Source organism: Anser brachyrhynchus (genome assembly GCF_964034855.1).
Source record: "Anser brachyrhynchus genome assembly, chromosome: 1".
Taxonomy (NCBI): domain Eukaryota; kingdom Metazoa; phylum Chordata; class Aves; order Anseriformes; family Anatidae; genus Anser; species Anser brachyrhynchus.
The window spans coordinates 149769840-149794403 of record NC_137694.1 but is presented as its reverse complement, the minus strand read 5'-3'; the positions used below and the strand labels follow the sequence as shown (position 1 = coordinate 149794403).

General features: G+C 36.2%; 1 protein-coding gene across 4 annotated transcripts in view; it reads left to right on the top strand.

The window, feature by feature from the left end:
* Positions 1-24564, top strand: part of ANKRD10 (ankyrin repeat domain 10) — a 37785-nt gene that overhangs the window by 1105 nt on the left and 12116 nt on the right. For 2 of the 4 annotated variants that reach the window (XM_080605472.1, XM_080605471.1), the window contains exons 2-3: positions 5322-5474; positions 13268-13359. In XM_080605472.1, the coding sequence (XP_080461598.1) occupies positions 5322-5474; positions 13268-13359 (245 nt within the window). Of the gene's footprint in view, positions 1-5321; positions 5475-5575; positions 6797-7868; positions 13360-24564 lie in introns of those variants that run through there. The other 2 variants (XM_080605474.1, XM_080605473.1) reach the window with 2 other exon arrangements.

Genomic DNA, 24564 nt, shown 5'->3' with positions numbered 1-24564 from the left:
TAACCACCTTTCTTCTTCGAATTATCTTTACCTTCAAATCTGAAGATGAATGCTATCTTAATTTCTTCACTTTACATATGCTTTTTCTATGTATAATGGTATGAGTGTTCCAGCCTGTGCAGAATTCAGGCCTGGAGGGTGTGTTTTTTTTCCCTCAGCGATGTCTGTTTTCTGATTTTTGAGGGCCTTTTGTTCTTGTTCTCCCTCCCATTCACAATATATTTCTATTTACGTATTGATTGTCTGCCAGGGAAGGAAAATGAACGTACTTAGGCGGACATAATGCAAGTACATTAAGAGATGGATTTTGTACAGCAAGCGATTTGATCTGCGGTACCCAGCAAACATTTTAGAAACACAGCCGAGTAATCCTACAGTCTTAAAAACAAACAAACAAAAAAACACCACCACAACAACAAACAAAAAACACCCTTCTCTCTATTCAGAAGCTAATCTTCTATGTTCAGAAATGGAGTACCATAAATTTTGTCCTGAAGTAAGCTCATACAAAACGTGCAGATACTGATTTGGCATCAAGGCTTTCTGTCTGTCTTGCATTTATGATTCCCGTTTCCTTTAACTGTTATCATAGGAATTTTTGTGCGTGCATGTGGGAGTCTTGCTTTTGTCCTTCAAGCGTGTGTTTTGTTTTGTTTTCCTTAAGTATTTTTAGCTTCTTACCAGCCGTGCTAGGATATGAGAGTTCTTGCATACGTTCTCTTCCCGCTGTTCGCTTCTTGCAAGAGACTCTTGCAGAAAAAGTTGCTGAAGGGAACAAGTCGGTTTGCAAGCTACTGTATTTGCTGTGTTTATTCTTAGGTATCCTCACCAAATTTGATTTGTGGTGTGTTTTCTCTTTGTTGTTGCTGTTGCATGTGAAATAGGCGGGAGCATTTTTCAACTGAAATGAAACTTGCAAAGATGACACAGGCTACAAACGTTTCGATATCACTTTGCATATATATTTTTTAAAAAAGCTTTGTGGCAGAGGCTAGGCAGCTTCAACGTATGAAAGTCATCTGCGCGTTTTACAGTCTTGTTAGGTAATGTTTTTCTTTGAGGCAGAGACTGCAACAGAATCCCAGAGTGGCCGAGGTGGGCAGGCACCTCTGGAGGCCGCCTGCTCCAGCAGGGCCACCCAGCGCGGGCTGCCCAGGACCACGTCCAGGTGGCTTTTGAAGGTCTCCAGGGAGGAGACCCCCCACCATCATTCCAGTTCTCAGTCACCCTCGCAGTGAAAAATGTGTTTCCTGACGTTTGGGCGGAACCTCCTGTGTTTCAACACACTTGAAAAGCTCCAGTATTGTAATTGGATCTCAGACTTGACTTACTTTGTGTTCATTTGGCGTAGTCATAAATCAACCTTTCACAAGCTAACCGGCGATTGCCAAAAGTGAAACAATAGCTGCTTTTAGCAGACATCCATATGCATGTCTTTATGTTCTTATTCATGTTTATTTATTTATTTTTTCAAATTAAGATTGATCATAATTGCAAGTGGAAAGTTTTTCTGCCTCTTAAAGTATCAGGGTCTTAAACTTTAACTCCAAATGAACATTTCAAAAATTACTGAACAAGATTTTTTTGCTGTGGTTCTTTGTCGTGCTAGATTTTGTGGGGTTTGCACTTGGTTTTCTTTGCCTGCAAGAAATTAAATGGCAACAGAACTTCATTGCTGTCCTGGTATAGGACACTTCAGCAGCATGGTCCATCAGACACAAATGATTTTAACTGCATCTCTGTAGGAGACTGAAATGACAAAACTGATTCATCTATTTTTGGGAAGAAGTACTTCTGGAACAACTTGCCGTGAGCAAGTCCAAAACAATTCCTACACATACATGTGCATGCGCACAGAACATCAGTCTAGGGTTGGTGACCTTTAGCAATCTATGGATATTTCTTCACTTCTTTCGCAAGCTGAATGTAGAAGGAAAGCCCTCCTTACATCAAAGGGCAACGCAAAATCACTTATAAATAAAGCTGTAGAACTGCCTTCCTGCACAGTTGCAGATGCCCTGCAATAGGGAAGTAGCAACAAAAGTAAAGTTCCCTCGCAGATGAATATGCAAAAGATAATAGAGCTTTTTATTGGGGAAATACTGATCTAATGCTAGTCAACAAAAACATAGTATCTTAAGACTAAAAAAGGGAAAGACAGTATTTGTGAATAATTATATAGCTTACTATGAAACATACCTGTAGACCTTACAATTAATAATTAAAATACCAACAGTGACCATTAAAAACAGTAGGTAAGAGTTCCTGGTTGCAATATCTGACGTTATGGCGACAGTATGGACCTCTGTCCATCCCCATCTGTCCCCCACTTCCTTCTGGAAGATAGTACTGATCATAGATGGTAGCATGTCCAAATGTACTTGCCGTGTTGGATGTCTGTGGTGGAGTTTCCATTTTCAGGGTATTCCCTCACTGCAGAGAAGTGCTTATATCCTGAGAAGTAAATTAATTCCCATTAGAGCTGCTGTGTTCAAATTAGAGTTAATTATATAGCGCCCTAAATTACACTGATGTTATGCAGATTTTTGAGAAGATGGGTCAGAATGTAAAATTGTTAAAAAGCTACCAGAGAGGTAGAAAATAAAGAGCTTGAATTTAAAGGAAAAGCCACTGTTGATTCACTTTATTTTATGCTTACCTTAATTTCATTTTTAACTGCTCGCACGTGTATTTTTTGCTTCCTTTGATTATATCTGCTGGCTTGTGCTCTTCTCCTACTCTTATTTTTGCCGTTTGACTGTTTACATTAAAGGAAGCAAAACAGTAGTAAGTACATTCTGTTTCTTCTGGAACAAAAGTAGTACAGATAAAGCACACGTTTCTTCCTTGGTATCGTGCCAGAATTGTGGCCTATATGGAGGCTTGTCCGTTGTCTCCGTTAAATCAGTTTAACCTCCAATTTAGGTATAACGATACAGTGGAAAATACCTTCTGAAATGTTATTCAGTGAAAACGGACTTCCGTGTCCTAATCTAAAGCCTAAGTGTTCTGGTGGGGTATTGTCATTAGGCATGTTGTCTTTTTCTATTCACAGAATAATTTGCCTCCTTTTTCAGTAGCGTAGAAAGAAGCAGGCTTTTCTGACCGCCATGATGCAGAAGAACCCTGCTTCGGCTTTTAATGGGATGAAACATTATCTTCATTGTTAAAACCCCGTAGGAGATGGAGAGGGGGAGATACAAGGGAAAAGAAATCAAACACGAAGTTAAAAATTTAAACACGAAGTCCACGGTGACGCATAGCCATTTTATAAAGCAGATTCAAACAGTGCAAGACGACACGGGTGCACCAGTTCCAATATTTTTCCCCTTGCGATTGGCAAGCCGTGATGCCTGTATAATTAGGGAAGTTGATGCAGCCCGGTTTCTGTAGAGGAAATATTCTTTCCTGAAGCTGCAGTGCTTTTCTGGAAGCGTTTTCAAGTTAATTTTATTGAAAGATGATTGTTTTAAAAACTGTCTGAATTTTACTTTTGCTTGCAGTTATAGTAGAGAAACATCTTGGTATAGCTGGTGCTTTTTCTGTCACATCATTTGTTAATGATTACAGTAATGATTACAATTATTAGTAATCATTAAGGGTTAGCAGCAATATTGGGGTGCGAACTTGTAGACAGGAAGGAAAGCCTTAAGGGTAGCAAATACAAAATTTATTTGGGTAATTTAGCATTGGAATTACAAGCTATCTTACACCATTTTTACTGTATTTTTTTATGTGTATATATATGCATTTTTTTCTTTTTTTTTTTTTCCAGCAAACTTACTTGTTTGCTTTTGAAAAGATACTTTTTTTCTTTGGTAATGTTGAGATTTATGGAGCTAGAGCTGTTAGCATTGTGAAATTTCAGTTCCCCTCCCTCTTGGACACTTAATTTATGGTATGTTAATGGTACTCTTATGTCAGGTCCATTACTGTCCAAAAAAAAAGTGGTTTTGTATATCCTACAGGATAGAGTTCGAATGTGTTTGAACTATACAGGGAAAAAATACAGCTGAAGTGAACAATGTATCTGAAAAACTAACAGTGGTTGATCCTATTCATGTAACTCATGGAAGTTACATCAGGAAGTTACAGATTTAAAAAAAAAAAAAAGACATTGTACAGAGGCAGAGAAGGACGCTGAAATTGTGATGTTCGTGCCTCTATCCATAATCAAGCTGCCAGCTTGCTTTTTGATGCTTTTTCATCACTTCTTTATGAACAGATTATTCCCTAGCAGTTCTATAGCTAATAAACGTTTCCTTTAATTAACTAAGCGAGACAGACCAGGAGATGGGGCATTGCTTCACGTAAAATGACAGAGTCAGTGTGGAGTTTCTTTGTTGTACTGTAGCATGTGTGTGCAGGAGGGGGGGTGTTCGTTTTTTGACCACAATAAATGGAAGCCTAGACTAAACTGTTTGTTTTTTAGCATAGTGCGTTCCTTTTCCTGTCAACAAAAGGGCAATGTTACTGGGTGACAGGAAAGGAGCTTTGTTTTTTTGACTATTTTTGAAAGTTGAGGTCATCATGGTTTGCTCAGCTTCCACAAATGTTATGTTGCAAACACTTAAATATAGTAGCTGGATATCAGATACTTCTGGTTAGCAGGATAGGAAAATAAGTCAGAATATAGTGTGACAAAATACTCTTTTTCCTTTTTTTAAAGGAAAGAGCTTTGCTGGTTTTGGTATTGCCACAGACATGCATGCTGTTTTTAACAATTCTTCACCTATAATAGCAGGAAAACCGTAAACACAATGTATTTCATGTATAGATTTAGCATAGTATTAATGATATTGGTTATTAATAATCAGGTTCTGTCACTTTCAGAAAATATTAAAGAAATTTAAAATCTTTCTTGTGTTTTCTGGTTTACTTCCCTCTGAACTCTCCTGAAAATAGGTCCGCGTATCTCCTAACAACACTTTTGTTTTGGCAAACATTAGCTAATGATGTCTGTTTAGTATCATGTTTGCAGCTTTGCCAGATCAGAAACTTTCTGCATAACAAAAGTGAACCAAGTAGCTCTAGTGGTTAACTCTGAGGTATTATTTGTTCTCTTCCCCCATCCCAAAAATAAATGTCAGAATTCAGTTTAGGGAATGAGAATTTAGGATTTTTCAGGTGCAGTCTGTGGCTGGTGGCAGGAATAAGGAGGAAGGGGAAAATCCAGTGTTCATGTTCTCTCTTGTTTTGTGTCTGCTTAGTTTCGACAGTAAGTTTAGCTTTTTGGGGTTTTATTTATTTAGCATGTGCTAATTGTGTCATAGCATATCTGTGTAATGTTTTTTGGGTTTTATTCCCTCATGTCTTTAAAGCTGGAGTGCCTAATACAGTTAGTAAGAGCCGGAGCTTCTGTAAATGCCAGTACAACACGTTTTGCTCAAACACCAGCCCACATTGCTGCTTTTGGAGGACATCCACAGTGCCTGAATTGGTTGATTCAAGTGGGGGCCAACATAAACAAACAGGTATGGTTTAATGTGTATTTCATGTCTGCATATAATTTTGAAAGAAGTGTCTCGGTCCCTTTTTACAGTGTGTATGATCCTTATGTTCACATACAGGTAAAATAATTTTAACATCCCCTGAAGTGAAATAACTTAATTGTTGGGTACAGGGCTTTGTGATTATTGTAGAGGTAGGACTAATAATTGTCTTAGGCCACTAAAGGTTTGAAGAACATTTGGTTTAGGAGCTGACATCTTTCTCCCTGAACAAAATGGTACCACGCTGCTCTGATGCTGGCAGCATTACCAAATGCTCTGATATTTTAATGCATCTTTAGGGGAAGGAAAAAGAGACTAGTGAGAAACATCTTACTTAATATGTAAGAATTGAAAAATGAGCCAGTGGATTTGCCACTACGTACAGAACCACGAGACCTTTGTGGTCCTTGATGATTTAGTCATATGTCTAACTAGTAAAATCTAGTAAGACATGATTTATTTTAAGATGCATTTGGTTGCATACTTTTTTCTTTCTTAGATTATTTCCAAAGCTTTTCTAGTAATTTCCTTCAAGTAGATCAGAAACATGTACTTGACTATCAAAGAGAGAATGGGGGGTGTTTTGTTTTTTTTTTTAATTGATAGTTTCCCATTACTGTTACCATGGGTATATATATCAATTTATTTTGTAGTATAGAGTACATTAATGTAGTAAAAAAGCACATAAAGGACTGTTACACTCTGGTATGGTAACAGAATCAAGTGCTTAAAAAAATGCATTTGGAGAAAATGTTTCCAGTACTGAATGGATCTATTATGTGTGTTGTGCATACATAATGTGTTCCCTTAAAAACAGTACTTAAAAATATGATTCTTTATGTCCTATAAGAGTAATTATTACTAGAGCATATGCATTTACTAAAACTGTAGTACAGCACAGCATCTGTAAAATCTCTGTTCTGTTAAATTTACATCATACTTTTCCTAAAATATTTAATGGCCAGACTGTTTTAAATGCAGTAGAGTTAAGCTAAGACTGCTGAAGAACTTGAACTTTTGCCTTTCTAGACTTGTTTTTATATATTTTTTTTTTAAGTTATGCAAAAAATAAGAAATGGGGAAGTTTGTGTTGAGTTTTCAGAAAAGAAGGCTGGTGCATTGAGAACAGCTGTGAGACACCAGGAGAATTATAGAAACAATGAAGGTGACTGGATGCAGAGGCTATAGATCGCATCTTCTCCTTGATACCTGACAAAAGTAACTTACACAATAAGTTATTGCTGCATAGTGGTAGAATCATCAGAAGAGAAAATACAAGAACTAGAAATGCATCTGGAGCCCAGGTAAGAATGTAAAGAAACTGTGATTAGAGAGGAAACATGGCATGCACAGAATAAAGATGTACAGATATCTGCTAAATGAGAAGAGAAGAATGAATGAAAATGAATGAATGAGAAGAATGAAAGTTTCCTGCTAAGAGGATAAAGAGAAGAACTGACCAGTGAGGTTGAAATGGAGTTGAAGAACAAGCTTACTCTCCTGGAACATCTAGTGGGTGAGGTTATAACGCAGAAGAAAGTGGTAGCTAGCCCCCAACAGAAGAGGAGAGGAGTGCAGAGAGAACTCTCCATGGGCTGAGGGCAACATGCAGATGACTGTAAGGGAAAGCAGAAGGCAGTATGACACGCAGTTAAAAGTAGACTGGTAACTCACTCCGTCTTAGAAAGGGCTAGTCTTAGTGACTAGCCAGTGACTCAGGAGTCTTTATAAATCTATGGCCTGTCATGAGAGCAAACCTAAATAATAGGAAGACCTAGGAAGACTTCAAAAGGCAGATTTAGATACTGACAGGCAAAGGGTGCCAACATAGACAGTACTGAGAGCTGATGCTGTGGAACCCTTGTATGTTGTTGATAGTGGTAGTATCAAATTACACTTGTATAAAAAACTTTTTTGACCCACAAAATATTAATTGAGCATACAAGAAGAGGTATTTTAGATCTGGTTTGATAAAAGAAGAAATCTCTGGTTAATTAAAAATGACAGTTGAAACAAGAATAGCTCTTTGTTAAGATGCAGCTGGTCAGTCACACTGGTTTCACGTGCACGAGCACTCAAAGCTAGACAGCGTACCTTTGTGACACCTACAGCAAAACAACCCACAGATAACTTGGAATGTTTCGCACACGAGTATGTAAAGCACAGTGCATGCTTTGCTCTCCCCAGTTCCTTCCAGATGTTTATTGAATTGCAGTCAAAATCTACTATTCTTGTTTGATTTGCACTGCTTTATAAGTGATTCTAGTTTCTTATTTAATTTCCAAGCTCTTTCAGGTGATTATCTAGGGCTTCCACCCACACTTTTGAGCTTTTGGAGCACTATTTCCTGATGTGTATTTTGTTTATTCCTTCCAGCTCGCTGAGTGATGCTGTACTTCAGACAGACATAGTCACTGGCTAATGCTTGTGTGAGGACAAGTGTTCCATGGACACTGGATACAAAACACATGCTGAGAAAGATCTGGGAATACTTGATATTTAAACTAGTAAAAGTTTCCTTCCAAACTGACTCCTGGTCACTGGCTACAGACTAACCAATCACCTCTGGAAAAAGAAAAGGATAGCTTCTGAAAAGGAATCTCCTCAAGTCTCTCAATCCTAATGTAAACCACTGGTACTCGGTAGAACTTGCATACATGCTTTCTCATATCTGCCCTGAGGTACTGTAGCCCATGCTGCCTGCCCTGAAGTTTAGGAAAACATTAAAACGATTATCTCAGTGCTGGTGGCAGTTGCCCGGGACCTTTCTCGGGCAGCAGCAATGAACGACAAATGCTGAAAGCTGCTTGTCCCAACTGTACCTTGCTCTCCAAAATAAATTCTGTGAGTATATCCCATGATGTCCAGCCTTCTTGTATAACTGTATGTGCTGGCTAGAATCATGTCTTTTTTTTTTTCTTCTCCTGATTGGTGGGCAGTTCTTACCCCAAGTCCCTCACCTCCCTGAGGGTCACCATAAACATTCAGAGAAAGCCAAATTGCCAAGCAATATTCCTGTCTGTTTCTACCTGCCGCTGGGTGCAGGAGAAAGTCTTATTTATTTTTATATTCAGTGAGCAGTGCCTGCTAATAGTTCTCAATATTGTGAGACAAGACCTGCATTTAGCTTCCTGCCTGCTTTAGTTCAATCTAACAGTGCAAAGCAATTACACTGCTACTTCCATGAAGTTTTTGATGTTTTATCCTTGTCACAATGCAGACTGATTCTGTGCTGCTGTGCATATTAGCATCAGATAATCATGAATTCTTTCTGATAAAAAGCCTGTTGCTTCATTTAAATATATTTTCCATCTGACCTCAGCATATCAAATGTTTCTACTGTATGTTGCCTTCGTTGATTGGCCAAAAAACAAACAAAAATAATCATGTGGCCTGCCTTGAAGGGGAATGATAAGAAATATTGCATCCTTACAGGTGACGTTAACTTACTTTTCATCCCGCCAGTTACCGTAATTTGGTAGTGATGGCAGACAGATTTAGGAGGGGTTAGAATACCCAAACTCACAAGAACTGTAAACCCACTAATATCCTTGGTGGGGAGGAGAAAAGACTCATTCATTTTGTGTGATAGGTTGTCTAAAATATAAAACTAGATGCATTTTGGACTAAAGCCCGATAAATAGAAACATTCCATCATTCCTCATCTATACTGAAAATCCAGAAGGAGAAACCACCGTGAATTCAAAGCAGATTTTTAGTGAAGAATGAGGAAAAATGTTCCATCTTCTCCAGCCTCTACTTTCTAGATTCAGGAAGGACAGGGCGCTAGGTCTAAGAAGTCTGAACGCTTTCTGGAAGTGTGATCAGTTGATAGGCTTTGATATTCAATCAGCTGAGTAAGAAATGGCACTGGCTTTTATTTCTCGTCAGGTAAAATAATGCTGTATCTTGGACATTGATACTAGAAGTATTGTACAAGTGCATACATAGTTAAAAGCCTTCAGTGTAAATGTTCATGGGGACATTTTAAGAAGAAAAACTTACAGGTAAGTAACTTTTAGATGAAAGAGGAATAAAAGTACCAGTGAGTGAGATTAATTGAATTATATTCAGGCACTTGGAGAAGAAAATAGGAAGTTTGCGCAAAGTTGAACTGGAAGATCTTAAGGCCAACAGAAATGTATATCCCAAAATTGAGGAAAAATGCTTTAGACTGGACAAATACAAATATCTAAAAAGGGACTTGGAATAAGCAAAGAGTTTGAGAGAGATTTAATTTGTACAGGAAATGTCTGAGGCTAAGTAGCATAGTGATGAAATGCAAGCTGAGATTTACTGAAGAGAATTTAAGCCAAAGATAAGAAAGACTCAGACATGTAAACAAAAAGAGGAAGGAAGGAAGAGCAAGATACCTATTCAGTAAAATTAAATAGTCAAATGTAATCCAGCCATGACCCCAAGCTAAAAAAAATAACAACAAAAAAACTGCCTTCGTCTTTGCAAAAGGAAAGTAGTGCTCCTCCAAGGGAAAGGAGGAAGACATGGCTTGACAGTGGCAGTGAGTTGCAAAAAGTGACTGTGCCTGTGATGCCATGTGACACTTTGTCACCTACTTCGGAGCAGTGTACTTGGTCTTCATGAGAGCAAACAAACTTCTATTACCTTGAATGCTAAATTAATAAAATTGGGAGAACTCTTATTATTTTTTCTGGTCATTTATTTGCTGTGGGACTTCTGGATCGTGAGTCAAGTTTGGCCTGTTGGAGCAGTGTTACATAAGAAGGATAAATGGGACCCTGAAGTGTTTTGCTCTATTTATGAAAGACCAGTAAAGACCAGTGCTCTATTTATGAAAGACAAGTTACTGATATTTCCTTTCCTGCAATATTGTTGCAGAAGGGGTTATATCAAACTGAAGCTCATATGTGGGAACTGCGATCAATTAGCAGGTAGTATCAGGGAATTTTTAGAGTCCTTCAAAATAAAATAACTGGGGTTGCTCTTCCCAGCCAAAAAAAAGGCATATGAAAGAGGTGAAATGAAAACATACAGGACAATGTGGTAATGTGCAAATTGAGCATAAAGCCAAGCAACCTAGGCACTGTTCTTAGAAAAAACTTACATTGTTTTTTCTGTTTAGTGCCATCCATTCCAATTGTTAAATCTAAACAGAATTGTGCTCGGTCTCATAGAGTACTTTATTTGCCTCTATGGGTGATTTTTGGATGTGTTGAGAAATGCATACATTTCCAAGCCATTTTCAGTGGGAAATATATATATTTCCTTTCACTCTAGATCATAACCCAAAGAGAATTTCTTTGTTTGCAGAGCTGGAAACTTATTTCAGGTAAATGGAAGACCAAATAGTTTTGGTCCTGTAGTAGAACTTCAAAAGATGACAATGAATGTTAGTGAAGATGGAAAATGAGGTGCCATAATTAAGAGGAACGCTATAAGAATCTAAATTCATATATTCTGATCTCAAAGTATTTTCTAAATTCTTTAGCTTTAGAGAAAGGTGCATGCTTTTCTGGGCCAGTGACTGAAAGAAGCCCTTCTCAAGACATGTATTCTCTTTCTGAGATGCTAACCCTTTTCTGGTCATTGGTGACATGTTTATTAACTGCTCTAAGCTCAGCTTATTTTTATAATGCAGTGGTGAGGAGCTCTTTTGCAAAGGTCCTTTCTTATCTTTCTAACATTTCCCTCAGCAGTACTTCGTAATTCAGCTATCTAGATCTTAACTGGGCAACATGCTGGATTTGTGGGTCTAGTGAAGATTTCTGTCATCTGTGTCATATGCATTGGCAAGATGAGCTAACTTGTCCTAAACTGAACTCTATATTGATGATTATCTTTTCAGTTAGGGGTAGGGTTGTAAATACTAATGCTGAACAAAATTAAGAGGCCAATCATTTCTTTTCTACACTTTCATCTCTTTAACGGAAGAGGGGGAATGGAAATAATAACAAAATGATGAATCGAAGACAGCTGCTATGATGGGAAATGTATTACACTATTAAGAAAATCCTGGATAAATTAGTACCAGATGAGTTTCCATGTAGGCAGTTAATAAAATTGTGTCCTCCATTCAATATGTCTGTCTTCCTGTAATTTCTAGAAAAGTTATAAATAGGAAGAATTATATAAAGTTCATTGAAAAGCAGTCTTCTATCCATCAGCTACAGACAGCCATTTTGGAAGGAGTGCATGGCTCTTTCATAATCACTAAGGACTCCAAGGAGTTTTCTGCCTTTTTCTGTCTCCAAACTCTGTCAGCCTCAGCAATTTGCCTTAGTTTTATAAGGCAAAATCCCCTGCTGGGGATGCTGGGCGTTTCACTCTGGCTAAATACATGTCTTAAGCAATGGTAAACTTGCTTACCCTTAGTGAATTTGTAGCATGTTATAAAAATACTTCACTGTAAAATAAAATTGGCAAATAGCAAATTGAGAGTATATGAAACATAATCCAAAATTAATCTTTGAGTTACATTTACATGGTCTAGAAAATGTGATTGAATTTCTAAGAAGCTTGGCAGACAATTTAAAGCACATTACCTTCAGTCAGGATGGTGGTAAGATCATACTGTGAATGTATTCGTGTTTCAGATAGAGCTGAAGCGTAGCCAGAACTGCAGAGCTAAGCGTTGAACACCGTTGTGTGTAAAGACTGTCAAGCCGGTAAAGGTGTTATGTTACTTTAATAGCTAGTGGTGATGTTTTAATAAAAGAAACAACAGAGAAGCAAGAATGAGGTACTCACGCTTAGACTATGTTTAATGTCAGTGGAGCAGACAGAGAAGTCTGTACAAAATTTGGGGAGGAAGGAAAAGCTTGCTGTGCAGTGAAAGTGTTGAGGACTGAAAAAAACATAACAAAACTAACTGAACGTTTACTTGCTACCTCAAGGCCATGTTTCATTATGAATTCTTCTCTGTGATTCCTAATACCTTATTATTAATAATATCAATTAATAGTGATTAAAAATAAGTAATCATTAATATCATTAATAATAGTTGTTCAATTTCAAGTCCTGAATTTCATCTGCATCCTGAGGTCATGATGCATGGAATTCACCTGCTGCTTACCAATTGCATTTGTAAAATCGTGTAGATTTTTCCCTGTTACCTGTGAAACTAGCTTGTAGAGAGGAGTTGCCTGAAAAACAAAATGCTTTTAATGGTTAATGCTAATGGAATTTAAACGAATAAAGGTAGACAAAAAAGAATAGTATATAGGACACGTAAGTCAAACGTGCATGTCTCAGGAGAGATCTGGCCTGGCCTGTGAGCACCGGGCATGCTTATGTTACAGTAGAGTTATTCACAGATACATCTCACCTGGAGGGTGTTTATTGTGCAATGCAGTACTGGGTAAGTGTGTCAGCGGGATTTGAAAGCAATATAGTCCCACCAACTTGGCCATAGTGCTTCTGAATTTAAGATGGCTTGCTCAGGGCAAGGTGCTGGGGAATGAAAATGCTAGGAAATAAATATTTGAGTAACTTGTTCCAGTAGTATGTATAGATCTCTTCTTTAACAGGTCTTGCTCCGTATGATTTTGCTGATTACTTAGTCATTGGCTAAAGGCATGTGCAAGTCAGATGCCCTTATTGTTGTTCCTAAAAGTACATGAAAGCCTACTGCAAAATTTAAAATACTGATTAAGTACCTGATGTATTTGCTAGCTCATAAATGCTGCTTTATTTTTTATATATGTATATCTGCTTTCTTAATTAAAATGAGTAGTGTAAAAATAAGATTGTCTTTTTTTGAAAGATTATGCTTGACAAAATGTAGTTTGTCTTTACAGGATTATGTTGGTGAAACTCCTATTCATAAAGCAGCACGGTCTGGTAGTGTGGATTCCATAAGTGCCCTTGTGGCTCACGGTGCGCAAATAGAGTAAGTGAGGTGTTTTTTTTTGTGTCGTTGTTGATTGTTGTGTGTTTAGCTGACTAACTTAGACCAGTAAACATAGATAACTAATATCAAAAAGAAAAATCAAAACAGCAGACACATGATTAAAAGACAGCTAGACATGTTCAACTGTAATAAAGCCCAAGATGTTTTGCATGTCTAGTAAAGTTTATTTAACTGAAGTTGTACCAGTGTGCTACATTAGTATTACATTTATATGTGGTATATTAAAAAATGGATCTCGCTTCTGTGAGATGGCCCCAAATTATACACTTTATCTAGCATGTAGTTACTTTTACAGTTAATTTACACCTTACACTGGTGAATAAATACAGAAAACAATGCAAAAGCAACATTATGTGCAAAATAGCAACTCACACACTCTTTGCAGTTAGTTTAATGCTGTTTGTTAGTGTATTGTGTATATTTGCCCTCTTAACTTTTTTCTTTAAAGGTTTATGTACTGCAAAAACATTCAGAAAATCTCACAAACTTTTGCAACTTACAGCATGGACAAAATGGATGCAGTTTTCACCTAGAAATGTTGAGTATAAGCTCTATGGCTTATAATAATGTAAATACTTTAGAACTTTGTTTTAATTAGAACTAGCCTTTTTTATCTTAAATGGTAACTAGTTACTGTATTTTAACCTGCAATGTGATGAAACTATTGAGTTGTAAGTCAAATAAGAATCGTGTAGTTAATTTCTTGTTTTACCCTTTGGTTTCCATCTTACTGTTTTTGTAATGCTGCCCTGATTAATCTACCATAAAATTTAACTTTTTCAATGGTCTCAGAGTAGTCAGGAAATACAGAACCTTTAAAGTTAATAGTAATGAACAAATTGCTTTATATGAGAGATTACTTCATAGAAAAATTACAGTGAGGTAACTCATGCAGCTGTCAAGGTCAGTTATTGACAAGTTCATGAAATCAGTTGTAAATTCATAAATTCCCATTTTGCACTCACTTCCAGATGTTTTAAGATAAACTTGGATTTAAATTTACTGTGGAATTGAGCAAACCTTAATTATCATCATCAATTAGTATGTAATCTTGTGATTTTTCAGAAAGTTTCCAATCAAAAGAGAAGTTGCAGAAGTGCATAAACAGCATGAAATGAATGACTTGGGTCTGATGTAAATGAAGAGAAAATGTTACATCCATAGAGATTCAAAAGTAGGAGCTGAATGGCGGAGGTTGGAGATGTGGCTGCAACTTTAATTTACATACTTGAAATTTTGCTTTTTAAATGTTGTCTTTGCAAGCTATAGTCAAAAAACTTCGTATGTGTTTCTGGCCTTTTGACTTTTTTTTTTATCAGTTTTAGGAACAGGAAATCACTTGAATTTGCAATTTTCTAACTTTGAATTCCATCTGTGTTAGAGTAGGATAGACTGGTCACAGTTTCCATAGGTCCTATCCCATAAATGGTAAAGTAAGTGATGCCAATGCAATAGACTCGTGGAGCAGCCCACGTTCCTCATTTGGAGGAACTGGGTAAAAGCCTGCCCCTGCCATCTGAGAGAAGATAGTTAATTGACTGATTAGGGTGAAGGATTTATTCCATAGAACATAGTGTTCAGGCTCAGGATGTTAAATTAGGCCAAATCCATAGGTACAGTTCTGACATTGATTAACTTTGGATCATCTGGGCTTGAAAACTGGACCCATATCTCTAATGGTTATGTTGATTTCCTGATTTTTGTAGCATCTTGAAAATGTAGGTGCTCTGAAAGCTTTGTCTCCTTTATTTTGTGGCTTCAATTAGAAGAATAGGAGAGGGGCATTTCCATATATTTTAGTTCTAATTAATATATTTTAACTGAAATGTTCACTGACTGTATAGGACAAAGGCAAGAGTTTTACTAAATAGAGAACTAAGCACTAGCTTAAGACTAAAGTGCTGATCTCTGTTGATGGTGAACATGGCCTTTTTGTGGAGGTTAGATTTTCTGATACAATTTTGTTTTTATTTCTTCATACAGTTATGGTACCAAAATCTAGTTAACATGAAGACGCAATGTCTCTTTTGACTGCAAATAGTCAAATATGCCACTTATCCCTGATATTTATAGTTTACATAAGTATTGCACCATCCCTTATATAGTTCTATACAGAAAGTAGAATAGGGATGCGAAGATTTCATTATTACACTAACGTTAGTAATCAATAGTGTAATAGTGCAAGAGAACTATTTTCTATTTATGAGTGATTATTCAAATACTGCTGTTTAAATAAAGTAAATTGGACTAGTGTAATCTTCGATATCAGTGTCTGCCCTGTTCCTACATGTTTCACTTGTTTGGTTATGTTGGAAGCCAAAGAATATTAACAGTGGTCCAGTAAGGATAAAAGTAATTGCCTCACTTGAATTGTTCTAGTTTACTTTATTTCAGGTTTGTTAGTGTATTGCTTTTGCAGAGAAATACAATATGTTGCAGTCTCTAAATTTCATGAAGTTGTTGCATTGTTTTTCTAATTGATGAGAGAGAATTTGGGACTCTATTCCTGTGTAAATTTTTAGTAATATTAAAAAATAATAATTGTACCCTAGTGAAAATATTTTGATTTTTTTTGTGGTATTTACCTTCTCATTTTAGCTGAAGCATATTCTGTGCACAGTATGTCCTACAGCCATAAAAATGGTTGCTCCACTAACTATGGTATTCATGGACCCTTGAAGAGGGGGAAGCAGGTGGTCACAATGTCCTCATATGAGTGAAAAGGTTTGCTGTGTAACTGACTTTTTAATGTGGATAGTACCTTTTAAAGTATCCATAATAACTGCTGGATTTTCACTGAAACGGCATAATTAATGCAATTCATGTATGGTTAATTGTGTATAATTTACAATGGTGACGAACAAGTGTCCACAGCTCTTTACAGGGAAAAGCCTTCTTGGTGCCATGTTTTGTTTTGCTCTTTTACACTATTTTTGAAATGCTGGATATCATACAGTTTTAAAGATTGTATCACAGCATGTATATAAATATAAAATTCACATATAAACACAGAATACTATTGAATCAAAAAAAAACAGTAAGCAGATGCAGCTGTTAATTATACTAATTTGAACTTAATTCTCTCATTCCTTGGCTGTTTCGATGCAGTTCACTTGTGCATCATCATGTTCACCTGTTTCTGAATAACAAATCTGCAACTGTCACTTGAACAGTTGCTCATTTCTTAGTGACTTGATTTAGAGCTAGGAGAGAAGTTTCAAATGCAATGTTCTCTTGGGATAGAGATGCACCCTAAGGGTCAGGATGTGGCTTGGTATTCATCCATCCAATTGAGCACGAGTACTGGCTCACTTCAGAGGTTTTTTGGTCAAAATGCGTGAATATTGGGATAGGAAATCTTCTTATCTCCTTACCAGAAATCGTACGGTTTTTGGAGAAATCATTTTATATACCGTGATGGGATGCTGCAAGACCCTGAAGAGTTCCTTTTCCATTCTGGTTTCTCATGCTCTGGTTGTCAGGTCTGGGGAAAGTAACTGACGTGCTGGAATAAATAATACCCATACATCTGTTTCTACCAGATGACAGACTTATCATGATGTTATAATTCTAGCTGAGGCAGATATTTCAGCCACTTTCTTATTAAAGCTGTCTTGGGTTTGTTTGAATATGTAAATTCACTCCTATAATGCCAGAAGCATCCTATCTCCAGTATGTGGTTTTGCAGCAAGAACTTTACTACCATTCTTTGACAGTAGCTTAATGTTAATTCTTCTTTGCAAATTCATGTGTCATGAGCTACATTGTGATGTTTGTAAAAAAGCATCCTTAACTTCATTTTACTTCTTCACAACAGATCTTCATGCTTCACAACAGAAGTCTAACAGATTTTTTTTAGCTCCTTTCGATTAGCCAATTGTGAAATTCTTGTCTTACTTTTCTCTTTGAAGTGACATCTTTCACATTTTAATTATGACCACTTCTGTGATATCTCAGCTTTTGTTCTTCTCATTTGTACTTTTGCAACTTTACTTTCTGAAACTCAGTCCTCTTTAGTGAACAAAAGTGAGTTCCTACTTCTATCAGTTCCCCTTTTAAGGAAACTTATATGGCTTGTTCCCTGAAAGGGTCTCAGGGTTTAGACATCTCCTCTGTTAGCTGAGTTGCACTTATTACTTGGAAGTAGGTAATGCTTCATCTTTCTGGTTTTCTTCCTGCTTTCTTCAAAACTTAGCAGAGACTTGCAATTTTTTTAGCACATGCTTGTTTTTGTTAGCTAGCTAACTTAGCTACCAAACTTTGAATATAGAACTGCAGCCTGTTCGTGTGGTGTTACAATACTTCTGATGTGAAATGCCATTACAGTCACATCTCTTAATTTCCAAAGCTGTCCTGCTATACTGATTCACCATAGAAAAAGCAACATCCTACTGTTTTATGGTCCATAACCCCGTCTTGAGAATAATGCTTCTGATTCTCACTATTTTTTTGTTTAGGGGAATAGCAGTTATGTACTGTTTCAACAGAATAGTTCTTATCCGTTAATTAGTATATTAATACTTACATGATCTGTTTGGTACTTTTCAAACTCAAACTGCTTCATACGTGATTCTTTTTGCAAACCTGATTGCCAGCTCCCCATTAAGCAGTTAAACTTTTGGATTAACTACTGTTGCATTACTAGACAGTACGGTATAGCTAAGAAAAATGTGGCTGTTCTGTTTTCGTTATATATCAGAAACATTTTTAGGGCCTTCACCACAGTATTCATGTAGTTACCATTCTGCAGTATGGAGGCTACAGGCTTGGGGTCTCTTTCTTCCTTTCCCGTCCTATATAAATTCATACAGAGAGGCAGAGTCAAAGTGTTTTGTGCATTTCAGTGGTGAAATTCTAATTCTTCTGCACAATAATTACAAATAAAGCTTGCTAATTTCTTGCATGTTTCGTTTCATATTTGATTGTTGTTGTAGAAGAACTTAATATGATCTGTGACCATGAAATAAGGTGGTAGTTTGGGTTAGTTTCAAGGAAGGATTTGGGAATATTGAAGCAAATCATACATCTATGGATAGCTGATAAACCAGAAAGTGGGAGAGGCCCTGTCTTAGAGTAAATCAGGATGGAAAAGGGTAGTTTTCACAGTTAAAGCTGTTCTGAGTAATTACAGGAAGCTGTGGCAAACTCAGTAGTTGCTGTTCAGTTTGAGAGTGGATTATTGTTAGTGGAGGTGGAATAACAACAGTAGTTGTTGACATAAGTTCAGAAATAGAGAAAAATGTGAGAGGTGGTACTTTTTATGAGTAAAGCTAAATTCTTCATTAAAGCCGTGATATTTTGTGACCTTTCTGGAACATAAAGAGGACACAGGATATGGTCCAGCTTGATAGAGGAGCTTAGTCATTAGTGACAAGCCTCTGTGATTTATAACAGTGGTTTCTTGGCTTTTCTTCAGTCCAGAAAGACATGGATAAAGAAAAACGAGGCTTTACCAAGACTTTAAAGTCTTGATAACTCAGATTTCTGACAGGAATGTTAGGATTTTTTCAGGGGCAAGTGATTTTCCTTTACATATGACACTGTGCTTATGTTCACTGTGTAGCTTCCCTTCAGATGAGTTGTTTTTTTCTGTAAAATAAACTATTACTAGGTGCAGTTAAGTCAGGTGGAGAAGCCAGTGTTACTGAATGAAACTTGGATGGAGCACATCATGTTAGGTACAGTAGAAGAAACGAGGATGCAGTATATTCCCAAATACAATAGTCTGCTTAGTTCTGATGGTTAGCCCTGACATAGTGGTGGCGATCTGCATGGATGCCGTGCTTGATCTGCTGATACATTTTGACTGCAGAATTGTTAGAGCAAACAAGTTGCAATTAACTTCTGGTAGTAGATGCGGTGATTTGGGTTTCATTTGCTATTCTAGTCTGGGTCATTTCAGTTGAGTTGATCATAGTTTAACTGATGTCTTTGAATCTGGACCAAAAAAAAGACAGGCAACTGTAGCATGGCCCACAACATGTTCAGGTTGATCAGAAACAGTTTTCGTAACTTGTGTGACTTGTGCTACAGGTTATGCGTTGGATTTCGCTGCATAGAGCTTAGCAAGTCGTGGAAGAGCGTTGGAAGCTATCAGTTAGGGAGAATGTTACTATTCTGTTTCAGATCAATTCCTTCTTTCTATTTTGCGAGATGTTTTCAATACCTGGTAGACGGACTTCCTTCAATAAAAAAAACCTCAGTTGAAAATACTCTGTGAAGCTCCTTTAAAGTGGTTTCATGCGTGTCAGTAGTTTCTTAATCCAAAAGATCTTCTGTCTACTTGAGTAAGAGCATAACAAAAAATAAATTTTTATGTAGTTTGAAAGACATTCTCCCTTGCCACACTTATTAGTGGAAAATAACAAGTCCATCTGATACCTTTAGTCCTGCAGTTCTTGATTTTTTTTTTCCCCTTTTGGCACAAAAATACCTGTTTAAAATCAATTTACCTTCTTTCTTTAGTTTTCCCAAGCTCTTACTGTCCATAATTTTTATACTAAATCTCTTGAACTTTTTTCTGCATTTGGCACATTTGGAAAAAGCTTGCTTTCTTAATTTTTCAAGTTCCAGGTCAAGTTCTCATGTCACTGCTTCTCAATTCATACATTCAAGAGAAATAAGGTGATTGTATTTGCTACTAGAGGCATCTTTGAGGAATCTTCATTACAACACTGTTCATCTTTTCAATTCAGAGTTTACTCTGAAGTTTTCCTTAGTAGTCTTCCATAATGTTTTTCTCATTGTAAGCAACTTTATCTGGTGTTCCTTGTCTGTGTCTAGAAACATACTAGTAACAGCAGTGATGGTTCTGATTTTCATAGTTTTTTGGCTAAATAACTCTTCTATTGTCTTTGGACTTAAAGTGGCTGCAATACTAAAAAGAAGCTGGTTTGGAATTCATTGTTGCTACTGATCAAGGAAATTTCTACTTTCATTTTCATAGTGAAGGTCTTTTCTGTTATGCAGTGTTGCAAGCATGCTGTCATTTTAAGAGATAACAGTCGTTAATACCTTTGTGAGTTGTATGTAGGAATAATTTATGTAATCGAGCGTAAATTAAAAAATATTCTTGATTGCTACTTTCTGGCAAAGTCACATATTTCTTCAGATAAAAGTTTACTTGGAAATGTGAATCAATCATACTGAAAATCAAAGTCAACTCCTTGAGGTCTGTCTTAAAGCATTTAAATCAGAAACCAAATCAATAAACCAACATCTGATGGTGGTGATTGTAGTATTTCTACCTTGCATGCCATGGTTAATGAATTCTTCCTTGTGCCAGCATTTGCTCAATCGTGAGCAAATGTGTCTAATACACATGAGAGCTTGTTACAGCTGTGTAGTTCTTCGTGGACCTTGATACTGAGGTGAAACGTGTCTTCACAAAGAAGAGCTTCCTTCTTTCCAGTATGCTCACCTGGTTATGGTTTTGGAGGATGTTCTGAAAATCCCTACCCTTGTTTTAAAAGGTCTAAAATAATTTCAGCTGCCGCATGTTTTGTTGTGAAATAAAAACTTGGCACCAACTTGTGCGTTTGTAGATGCCCAGTTTGTAATTCTAGCGTGATTTTTTTTGTAGCTGTCCCCAGCAGTGGAATACATCTGTTTAGTTAAGAAAATTTTTCTCTTGGTATCTAAAAAAAATCAAAACAATTTTGTGACTTTTGTATTTGGACACCAAAGGGTTAAAACACTTAAAGTTTAGTATTTTAAAATCACTTTGCTGTAGAAATTTTAGATTAGTATACTGATGTTTATAGGAATTCTTTTCTCACTGTGGGCGTTTTCGTGTTCTGATCTCTTTTTTTTCTTTCTCCTTTTGTTTTAATCCTTCTATCTGCTAATTTTTGTATAGGAATAGTTACTAATTCTTTTGAGATACAGCCTACTAAATTTAAAGTAATTGAAGCCATGAGTTGACTGGTAATTTTAATCCATTCTATATAAATTTCGGTGAAGAACTGACAAATTGGTTTCAGGATGAACGTAATAATGCTTTAAAGGCATAAAAGGCTTAGTATCTTGTTGTTAAGGTGGTCACATGATAATGGCTTACATAATGAATAATGTGCTACAGCACTTTATGTATGTTTATGTAACTTTTAATCTTAATGTTGCCTGCAAATATGTGATCCCTTATGATTATAAGTTTCCTGTTTATGCACCATTGCCCGTTTAAATCAAACAGAAGATTCTGAAACTGTGAAAACTACACATGTCAATGTTTTACAGCTACGTAATTCGAATTGACTTGATTTTTTCAAGTAATCCTAGAAAGGGGGAGCATTCCATATAGAAACTGCTGAAACTGCCACAGGTGCTTCTCCGAAAACCTTACAGTTGTGGCATTGAATGTTCAGTATCGCTTCCTTTCTGCACACAAGGCATACTGTTGAGGTATTTGTTGCGGTGATTGGTTTTAATGCTAATCTAGGAATTCAGATATAGAATCTATAGATTTGCATGCTTTGCTTACCCTAATTTACAATTATCTACTTTTTTTTTTATTTGTAAACTAACAATAGATAAGTTGAGATCAGTATTTTTTAACAGATATTACATTGATATACAGAAACTGTGGTTTATTTTCTTAGATTGTCGCATGGCATTAACAAAAACACAGTGAGCTGTAGGTGATGTAATCACTATTTAAAATTAGAGGATTTTTTTTACATATGAATGTTTTTTCAAAAAGATTGAATGTTGAATTTTTGTAGCAAACATTTGTTTTGTTTTTCAAGGTATGTGACATTATAAGTGGAAGATAGAGTATTTCAAGTAGTACATATCAAAGACACATAGAAATGTACTTGATTTTTTCCTTCAATGAATATAAAAAAAATACGAACAACTGAAACATCTTAGAATCAAGTTCGTCTAAGTAAATTCAGTATAATTTATAAGTCAATGCAAGAAACACAAGTCTTTCTTTCCACAGATCCTTCGAAGAGTATTTTTTTTAGAGTTAACTTGAAATAAATCTTCCTTACAAGAAAGTACACTTAAACAATTTTGAGTTAATTTTTTTGTACTTTCTGTACCTTAATCACAGTGGAATTATCTTCCATATTTTCTGAGAGCTAACCTCATATTTTTTCCTTCCTTTAGTGAACTTCTCAAAACAACAAATTGTGATTAGATTGAGATAATAAAAATCTCCCTAAACTAAGGCTAAATTGAAAGTTGACTTTGTGTTTCTATATGCAAATCCTGTTTGGTCAGGATATTTATTTATGAACAACAGTTGAGTTACACACACAGCCCTTTTAAAAGCATTTCAGAAGTAGGGAATAACTAAGCATAAGCTTCAACAGTGTCCTCTTTATAGTTGCTTTAATTTGATACCAAGACTCTCAGATGAACTGGGCCTTTAAAATGGGAGTTGTGATGTCAACTGGAAGGAGAAAAACAAAATTAAAAAAAAAAAAAGTGCTCTTCATGCCAAGATTAGTCAGTTTTGAAGACTACCTGTGGACATCTCATGATGGATGAAGAAACACTGGGTTGTAAGAGTGTTGTTTAAGCACTACAGAAGGTATGTGAATAAATGTATATACAAAAGTCAGAGTTTTAACTCAAACAGTGCGTGCTTTCAGTTCATTTATAAAACACTTGTCACTACAGAATTCAAGTGTTAAATGTAATCTGTCAAGAAACCTCAAGATCACCTATTTCTCCATATCCAGATTTCCTTCAACTTTTCTCATGGACCTTTTCTATTTATAACAACTTTATAGTATGAAAATGTATCTTTCCAATTGTATTTTTTTTCTTTTGCTCTGGTATTAGCATCCCAAACTTCCATTCTTCAAGGAAAATAATACATCTTTATCATTCCCAGCTCCTGGATTTTTGTCTACAAAGAAGGCTGAGGGTAAATAACATCATGCTTTGTGATTCTAATTTAACTGCAGTAATAAGAGTAATAAATACAATGAATAAACTATAAAGCAAAATGAAATACTGCCAAGTTATCTTAAGAGGACTCATTTGTTTTTCAAATATGAATGGAAAATCAAATGGAAATGATGCAAGGCTTGTGCTTTCTAAGCGTAGAGTGAATCAATTTTCTGACAACGAAAACTGCACTTAGTTCTGGGTAAGATTAAGTCAGAGATTTTTCTCACTTTTTTTCAATTCAAATTCCTGTCTGGAGTCGGTGCCAAAAAAAAAAAAAAAAGTCTTTTCAGAGGTATAGTTTTCAGTGTGCTTTCCTGAGCTTCTCCACCTGTTTCTGTAGCTGAACTGACCACCTTCAGAGACATCTACTTTTTTGGACTTGATTTACTGGAGAAGAGATGGGGTTTGAGGGTAAATAGGACAACCTTTAGAAAATACTGTATCGAGTCAATGAATACTATGTAATAAAAGACTGTCTAACTGTAAAATGCATGTAATGTTGCAAGGCTTAGCCTGACTTTCTTTTCTTTAATATGACTTCCTTAAATCCTTTCACATCTTCCTTACTGATAGTTACTTCGTAAAAGCATCTTTGGAAAATACCAGTCTAGCTTGTTACGTGCTTGGTCTTCTTTCAGCTAGGTAGCCTAGTTTTGAGAAAACACCTGAAAGGAAATACAAGCTTGTTTTCAAGTGCAATATCTTAAAAAGAGAGAGAGAGAGAGAAGGAAGGAGAGAGAAAACCTGCAGAAAAGTTCCTTGCTAAGTTATAAATTCTGAGTAATAGTTGGAGAAATAGCGCTGTCATATTTGCAGTATGATGAGAAGGAATAAAAGGTCCGCTTACCTGAAGATTTAATATCAAATAGTATGTTCTCAGTTTCTTTGGCTATCTCAAGGTTAGGGTTAAAGTCAGCTCAAAACTAGTACTGAAAGGATTTTTAACTTTAAAAAAAAAATCAAGGATGGGTGGAAAAGAATTTTTTTCAAGAAACATGAAATTTTGAGGTATTTCCATCTGTCTTGTCCAAAGGTTTGCATTTTTTTCACTGCTTTTCTTTTGCAACTCAAGTCTTGAAGTTGGTTTTAGTTAAAGTATCCTTTATGTAGTCAAATTGTTCTTGTAAGCAGCTGTGAGAAATGAAGGGATGTGCCTTTCATGGGACATCTCTAATAACTGAGGTAGTTGACAACTTACTTAATTATAGTGATTACCTCTCTGAGTTTCCTTTTTTTAAACAATGCAGTCAGTGTCATATATAGTCTGCTTAATATCCAAAA